Here is a 9,003-nt window from a genome sequence, read left to right as displayed (position 1 = left end):
CGATAATGCTCTGAGCAAACTCTTTGTCGCCTGGATTCGTTATGTTTGTCGTGTAGCGGAGAGTGCCCTTGGCGTGCCGGGCCTTTTGTGTGGACGTCCCACCCTGAGGGGACACCCGGGGGTTGGAGCCCTATTGGGGCGGCCATGCTGGGCTTGGCCAAGCCAACTGAAGGGTCCTCCAACCCGGGGCTTTAATCCTTGCCCGTGCTAGGGGGCACGTCATTAATCGACAATCACGATTAATGCATGCACCGATTTTGATCGAGTAACTTGCATAATACAAGAAAGTCTCTTATATGATATTGTATTTTTCTAGGATCATCCTTACTATTTTAGACAATAAAGAAACAAAAAGCCATCTCAAGATCATCATGTGAAGCTGAATACAAAATCTTAACTTCTACGGTGTGTGAGCTCTTATGGGTCAGTTACATCCTTAGAGATTTGAAAATTAAAATTAAAATTCTAGTCACCTTATGGTGTGATAATAAAGCTCATATCCACATAACTGAAAATCCAATATCTAATGAAAGAACCAAACACCTTATATTGGTTGCCATCTAGTCTATGATCAATATAAACTTAGATTTGTAGTACCAAAGCATATTATGATATTCCCATAAAGAAACAAGTAGCAAAAATATTTACAAAAGATAATGGAATCCTTAGTTTCAAAATCTTATTTCTAAGTTAAACCTTGATGATATTCATCAAAGTTCAACTTGAGGGGAGGATGTCGATATTTAACACATGTCTTATTTTGAGATTACTTAGCTATTTGTTAGTCTATTAGTTTGTTTACTTAGCCATAGTTAGTCCATGTGTAGCTATAGAGAGATTTCCACAATGTAACTATCACATGATCACTAACAATCTTCTCACATTCCCATTTTCTCTTTATTCTTTATACTTAAAAACTACCAATCTTTTTGGATGTGTCAGGGTGATGTGGAGGAGATTGATGGTATAGCTCATGTTTTCATTGATAGATGGGAGAAAGACAGATGAGTTCAAAGAGGCCCAACTTGTAGGATCGGTCCATTGACTTTCAATGCCTAATGCGATATACTAAATGAATGCCCTTATATGTAAAAGAAATATAGCAAAGGTGAAACATAAATTTATAATCAAACTCAATCATGGTTATACAAACAAAAACATACAAAAACTGATGCCTACGTACTTTTTTTTTCTGAAATAAAAACAAGTTTTATTTTATAATAATCAAGACTTTGTAGAAAGTGACTTTCGATACTCAAATTGCTAATCTGTTTATCTTTCTTGACTCATGGTACTTCGAAGATATGATTTCAATAAATTCAATTTCGAAAAATTTCTTTACGTGGTAGCTACTATAACCATTAATATGGACAAAACTTTATATGCTACCAACACATTTGGAAACAGGTTCGTAAGGAATTTGAAGGCCTACACTATATCGTCGGAAAATTACTCCGTTTAGGTCCTCATTGTTAGTTTTTTTTCCAATTTTAGTTTATTTCTTTATTTTCTTTTACTATGTTGTTATGGCAGTATATTTGTTTTTCGTACTTTTATTTTCTCTTATTTAGTTAGGAGGTAAATCATGAAAACTTCATGTCAATTTAAATGTTCATAAATTTGCTCTTGTAAAATTTAGCTTCATTCTTTATAAAAGGTTTTTGGTAAGCCTTAATGGGCATCTTGACTTCAATAAACCATTCCCTGTGGATAGTTCTTGTTCTTTGCTTTCGTTACGGGTCACATGTTTTGAACCTAATACCTTCTACGTGAAATTTCACATCTCAACCATTAGACTCTTATCGAGGAGACGATATATCATCTATGAGAATGACATTCTTGAGGTTATTTAAAGAGATCTATATAAAGTTAATTAAATCTTAATATAACTAATGATCGTGTTACCCTTAACCAGTTAAAAATAGCCTTTAGTTACATATGTTATCTTTAAAACGATCAGATATCCGCAATCCCAATCCCACCTTATGTAATGTACGGACGGGTATAAATATTAGCCTCAACCCCACTTTATTAATTAACCAATTTCCATCTCTAGTTGTCTCGATACCCCATTCCATTTCCCCCTTAAATGAACAAAGCTGCCGCGAGACGTTCACCCATTGACCAATTATTAGTTGACATTTGACAATACCAAAAGACCAAAAGACTAGCGCCAACCCTCAAAGACCTACGACTTTTTGCATTATTTTTCCTATTACTTTCCAAAATTTTCTTACGTGTAGATTGTTAACTTATGTATGAAACTATGAAATAAATACTTATGTATATAGATAGAGAGAGAAACTCAGAGGCTATATTAAAATTCCTAATACCCCCTTTGAAATATCATGGTATACAAAATCACTTGCCTAACCAATTTACACCTAATTAGGCATTAATTTTTCTAGAATGAGCGTCTGAATTTTCATTCTTTAATCGTCCAAAAAGTCACCAAAAAAATGTTGGGGAGCATAGTAACAAAAATTGTGTTAATATTGACAAAATTTTAATTCCTACAATACCGTCTAGCTTTTCCATCTTATTAATTAGCATTTTCAACGAAAATTAACGAGGAAGAAAGAAGTCGTTGCTAAATGATTTATAAGTCTTATAGAGAAGACTATTCCTCTTACAATTCATTTCATGTACATAAGAACTAGAACACAAATTCAAAACAATAAAAAATCCGAGTAATTGTTTCTTTATTTGGTTGGTGTGCTTAGCATCCGTTTCTAATTTCCTACTAGGAGCTCATTTTGTCAAATATTTAAAAGGATGATTTAATTTATTAACAAGTTATGATTATGAATTGTACGTGTTATTTCTTCAAGAGAAAAAATACATGTTCACAAATGAGAATTATTTTGGGTTAATAATTTATTTATTTACATATTTTATAATTTTAAGCAAAAGAAAATATATTTCTGTCGGTATCAAAATATGCAGACATGATTCCATAAATAACTCATTATGACCCTATTTTTACCATTCACAAACTTCCACCTACTTTGTCATCAATCTAGAACAAATCTTGGAACAAAAATGGCGACACCGGGAGCATACCAAGAACACCTCCCGGCAGTTCCCGATTGGCTCAACAAAGGCGACAACGCATGGCAAATGACAGCATCTGCCCTCGTCGGACTCCAAAGCATGCCGGGGCTCGTCATCCTCTACGCCTCCGTCGTCAAAAAGAAATGGGCGGTCAACTCCGCCTTCATGGCCCTTTACGCCTTCGCCGCCGTCCTCATTTGCTGGGTCTTACTTTGCTACCGGATGGCTTTTGGCGATGAACTCCTTCCTTTCTGGGGGAAGGGTGCACCGGCGTTGGGTCAGAAGTATCTCGCCCGTCAAGCCGTCCTGCCTGAGACCATTCACTATTACAGCGACGGCAGAGTTGAATCTCCGGCGACCAGGCCGTTTTATCCGATGGCTACGATGGTGTATTTTCAGTTCACTTTTGCTGCTATTACGATGATTCTGCTGGCTGGATCTGTGCTTGGGAGGATGAATATCAGGGCTTGGATGGCTTTCGTTCCTCTGTGGTTGGTGTTTTCATACACCGTCGGAGCATTTAGTCTGTGGGGTGGTGGTTTTCTGTATCATTGGGGTGTTATTGACTACTCCGGCGGCTATGTTATTCATCTGTCATCAGGGATCGCCGGTTTCACTGCTGCCTACTGGGTATGTACACGTTTACTGTCTATCATTAATTTCATTATTTAAAATAGATAATACATATTGTATTTATTCATAAATATAATTTTAATAACAGGAGATATGAAATTTGATGAAATGAACTTTTAAATAGTTTAAAAATACGAAACACGGATTATGAATTACATATACTATACTTTTTAAAATAAAAAATTGAGTAAGAATTTAAGAATATGACTTCGCCTTACTTACCTTGCAAGACTTTTTACATGAGTTGGTGAAAGATTTTTTTTAACTTTCTTTTTGATCGTGTTTTGAAGGAAAAAACTGTTTATTTATCCCTTAGACATATTAAATAAATAAATAAGTTGTTGGTTATAATATGATTATTATAACCAAAGTGCGAACATGTTAACCACCGATGAAATTAATAAATACACGATAATATAATATGATTATTAATGATATTTTGATGACAACATTGTTTTACCAAGTATCATGTATAAATATATAAATAAAAAAGTCTATACAAATGTATAATATTAGTTTTATAAAATGACCAAATATTTATTTTTGTGTGAGATTTTATTTTATTTTTTCATTTTTAATAACAAAGTTGTTTTTAAATAAGATGTGTGATAATTTAAAATTAAGATATTTAATATTTTATCTTTTTAATTAGCTGATCAATATAGTTTGCTTCCATGCAAATGATATAACGTGGTACATTTTGTAACAAATATGAAATATAATTTGTATAAATGAAGTATTATAATATAGAGTGTTATTTACTTGATATTAAATCATAAATTAATAATCGTATATTTTATCTAAAAAACAATTTTATAACAAGCTAAAATATACACAATACTATAGAGATGCAAAAGGAAAACAAAAAGGGTTGTAAACGCGGAGACTTTTTAGATAGATATATAGTCAAATTTTTATATGTATTGTCGACCATACATTCACATGATATTCCATATATGATACCAATTATTTAAAGACTTCATTTTCTTTTGATCAAGTGGTTGCTTCGATAGATACTATAGGGTCATAAACTGATGAAGAGTTGACGAGCCAACTCTCTGCAAATCCAACACCATTTTGAATCAAATATGTTATGCTTATATTTACAAAACTTATTAAAAAGAGTATGTAGCTTATATAAATAAACAATAATATTACGCCTACCAACCTTTTTCACAAGTCAAGCTTACATGGTTTTTGTTTCACATTATCTTTTTGAAAAGAATTAAAGAATCATAATGGAATTGAATTTAATCAAATCATGTATTCAACTTTTCTATAACCTTATGTTCATTTATATATTGATACATCTTTCGAGTTGGAGCGCAAATAGTGAGAGTCCGTCTAAAGTACTTCTGATATCTTATTTCAATTAGGAAGTAGGAACCAATATCTATTTAAAAGTTAAAATTAACTTCTTAGAATAAAATAAAAATAAATTTGTATTTAATAATATAATCATTATAGTTTAATAAAAAAATGATCAATAGGATATGTAGTTTCATTCCATCATGTTTATCACAATCAAATCAATAAAATTCCCTTTATTTGACAATTGAGATGCCTTATTGATAGTGAGTTGATTAGTATACAATATATTTTTCGTAATACATAACAATATAATGTTTTTTTTAACCCTACAAACCATAAATTATGTATGATAAAAAAAAACTATTATACAGAACAAAACAAAAATTATTCATAACGTTTAAATAGTCAAAAAAAAAAAATAGTAACTACTAAAGAAACATATAAACTATCTCAAAATCCATTTATATTTATGATTTCTTGAATTATTTTTAAATTAAATTGCTATTCAAATTAACCGTATATAATATTTTTGGCATTGAAGGTTGGACCAAGGTTAAAAAGTGATAGGGAAAGGTTCCCTCCAAACAACGTATTGCTGATGCTCGCCGGAGCCGGATTACTATGGATGGGGTGGTCTGGTTTCAACGGCGGAGCTCCATACGCAGCTAACGTTCCTGCTTCGGTGGCGGTGTTAAACACAAACATATCCGCCGCCACAAGTCTTCTGGTTTGGACGACTCTCGATGTGGTTTTCTTTGGAAAACCATCGGTGATTGGGGCTGTTCAGGGTATGATGACAGGCCTAGCCTGCATTACTCCGGGAGCAGGGGTGGTGCAATCATGGGCGGCGATAGTCATGGGGATACTTTCCGGCAGCATTCCATGGTTTACAATGATGATCCTTCACAAAAAATCAATTTTGCTTCAAAAGGTAAAGACTCACTTCTAGAAACTTTTTAGTTTGTAAATTCTCATACGACATTGAAAATACTTTCTAAACTGAAAAGGTATTTAAGAATAATACGTCACATTAGATGGGTCCCATAAGAATAAAGAATATTATTATCTTCTTATTTGTATGCTGTTTCTTATTACCGTACATACATATTTGTTTATTAAGGATATTTAACTGAATTATAATCGTGATTTTGAATTCTAACCTGTATATTCTACACTACTAGACTGTTTTTTGTTATTAAACCAAACTACAACACATTTTTTATTTTAATAGTTATCGTTGAATAAATATAATCAGTAATCAAATTTTGTTTGACCGTAAGTCAAATAATTTATAAAATATGAACAAATAGTAAAATACTTCGAATGATAAGATAACAAAATTTATGATTCTAAAATAAATTGTTTGTTTAAGTTGAAAGTAATTGATTAATTAATATATTAATATACTTGATAAAGGAGGAATTCATTTTTAAGATTGAGATGCAATTTAATCTATTTAAAAATTATTGTCTCAATTTTATAGTCAACATGGCTCAACAGATAAATTATTTTTTTCCTTATGAATTTAAGTTTTGAGTGGGATTGGTCATGTCATAATTTTCAGTCTTATTATTTTTTATTCAAAAGAAATATAGTTTTTATAGATAATATATATTTTATTTCAAATTTGTGTGGGTGAGACAAGAGTAACAGTTGCACTACATCTCTGAAAATAATTGAAGGGTATTTGAGATTGATTATTTGAAATTTTTATTGATTTATTACACAGTTAATAAATTAATTTAAATATTTAGATAGAAAAAAAATTAAAAATACTTATTAACTTAAATACATAATTTTTAAATAAGCAATCACAAACACCACCATACCACCATATGTCCTTACCGTACTATGTTATCACGGTGGTATTTATAATATACTTCTTTCTTATTACACATAACATATATAATAAATATTATTTAATAGATTACTCATAATTACAAATACTAAATAGCATTTAGTTTACATAACATATCAATCGATTTGAACAATTTTAAACATATCGATTGAATAGATAGTCATCATATATTGTAGTTCTAGAAAAAGAAATGGTAGTAATACATGTATAGATAGCAACATATATATGAACGTGGTTTAGACTTTAGCGGTGTTTCACACAGTATGAAACACTTGACCTACGTTTTAAAATCGACTCAACGTGTTCAAAAAAAGATATGCTACATGTATATTAAATATATTAATTAGCTATAGAATAAGAACATAATTTTGGATTTTCCACAAAATACATATATATAACGTGTACATGTCTTAATAATTATAGGTGGATGACACCCTAGGTGTGTTTCACACACATGCAGTAGCAGGGCTCTTGGGTGGTCTATTGACCGGTCTACTTGCTGAGCCGACCCTATGCAACATGGTTTTACCGGTTACCGGCTCAAGAGGTGCATTTTATGGTAAAAACGGTGGCAAACAATTCCTAAAACAACTAGTTGCAGCCTTATTTGTGATCGGATGGAACCTCGTATCCACAACAATTATTCTTCTATTTATCAGAATTTTCATGCCATTAAGGATGCCTGAAAACGAGTTGATGATCGGTGATGATGCTGTTCATGGAGAAGAAGCGTATGCATTGTGGGGTGATGGTGAAAAATATGATCCAAATAGACATGGCTCTATTTTTGGAGCAGCTGAGCTAACGCCAAATGATCATAATTATAACCATACCACAGCTAGAGGCGTTACCATTAATTTGTAGATTCATCATTCATCATTCATAATTCATTGTTTGTTCAGTTCCCACATAATTAATAGCCTTCAAATTCATATTTAATACGAGTGTCTATGTGGACACATTTGATTTACCACCACATATTGTGAGAAACATATTCCCATCAATGTTGTTGTGTATATACTATATAGTGATGGCTTAAATATGACAGTAGGGTGTGCATTAAAACTTAAAAGTTGTTTACATGTTGAAGAGTGTACGATTATTGTTTTCTTTTTGCAATAGAAAACTGTTTTTCCATTATGACTTTACAATATTTTATAATCAGGCGAATATCCGTGTGTTAATATGAAAAATATGTTAGTTGAAATGACTACATCGTTGTCATTAAACATGACATAGTGATTCTTATACTAAATTACCTTAAAACATTGTGGATATTTTCATCATATGATAAAATAAAATATATTAAAATCATGTCATCTTAGTGGTTCTATTATAGTTGTATATGAAAAAAGAATAAGTTTATTATTTGTTAACTATTATTATGGTTAACAAATTTATATGGATGTCTTTTACAACTATATGATAATAATATTATCGATGTTGGAGTTACGTGTGAATAAATTATATATATATATATATATATATATATATATATATATATATATATATATATATATATATATATATATATATATATATATATATATATATATATATATATATAGGGTTAGGTTAATGTGAGACAGCCTAATTTTATGAGACTGTGAGACGAATTTTTTTTATTTTGCATTTTAAAATTATTTTTAGAATATGTATAGTGTAATATTCTATTTAGAATATTTCACGTATTTTTAAAAAAAAATAGGATTTTTTTTTAATTTTTTTTTAGTTAATTCAAGTTCCGAAAATAATATTAAAATTTTTTTTTTTTAGATTTTTCCATTTATTTTGCATTTTAAAATTATTTTTTAGAATATTTCACGTATTTTTAAAAAAAAAAAACGGAATTCTTTTTAATTTTTAATTTTTTTAATTTTTTTAATTTTTTATTTTTTTAGTTAATTCAAGTTCCGAAAATAATATTAAAATTTTTTTTTTTGGATTTTTTCCATTTATTTTGCATTTTAAAATTATTTTTAGATTTGGTCTCACGGTCTCACAAAATTAGAATGGTCTCAAATGAACCTGAACCATATATATATATATATATATATATATATATATATATATATATATATATATATTAATTGGATCTTACTTTTAACTAGTGTATCGTTAATTAATAAAAAATAACCTAATTAAAT

General features: G+C 30.1%; 1 protein-coding gene across 1 annotated transcript; it reads left to right on the top strand.

The window, feature by feature from the left end:
• The first annotated feature begins 2,971 nt into the window (after positions 1-2,971).
• On the top strand, positions 2,972-7,928 carry LOC145054829 (ammonium transporter 2-like). Its single transcript, XM_079003090.1, has 3 exons — positions 2,972-3,684; positions 5,540-5,929; positions 7,280-7,928. Exons 1-3 carry the CDS (start codon positions 3,043-3,045, stop codon positions 7,718-7,720), a joined length of 1,473 nt encoding a protein of 490 aa, XP_078859216.1. The 5' UTR covers positions 2,972-3,042; the 3' UTR covers positions 7,721-7,928.
• Positions 7,929-9,003: the final 1,075 nt, after the last annotated feature.

The sequence above is a fragment of the Lactuca serriola genome, chromosome 5, assembly GCF_051521515.1.
Source record: "Lactuca serriola cultivar US96UC23 chromosome 5, Lser_US96UC23_V15, whole genome shotgun sequence".
Classification (NCBI taxonomy): Eukaryota; Viridiplantae; Streptophyta; class Magnoliopsida; order Asterales; family Asteraceae; genus Lactuca; species Lactuca serriola.
The sequence above is the reverse complement of the archived record's forward strand: the minus strand, read 5'-3'. Positions and strand labels throughout refer to the sequence as shown.

What these genes read in the sequence shown, in the direction of transcription:
- LOC145054829 (XM_079003090.1), top strand. Translation starts at nt 3,043, where the DNA reads ATGGCGACACCGGGAGCATACCAAGAACACCTCCCGGCAGTTCCCGAT. An exon ending in GTTTCACTGCTGCCTACTGG is followed by an intron (nt 3,685 to 5,539) that starts GTATGTACACGT and finishes TTGGCATTGAAG; the next exon opens with GTTGGACCAAGGTTAAAAAG. An exon ending in AATCAATTTTGCTTCAAAAG is followed by an intron (nt 5,930 to 7,279) that starts GTAAAGACTCAC and finishes TAATAATTATAG; the next exon opens with GTGGATGACACCCTAGGTGT.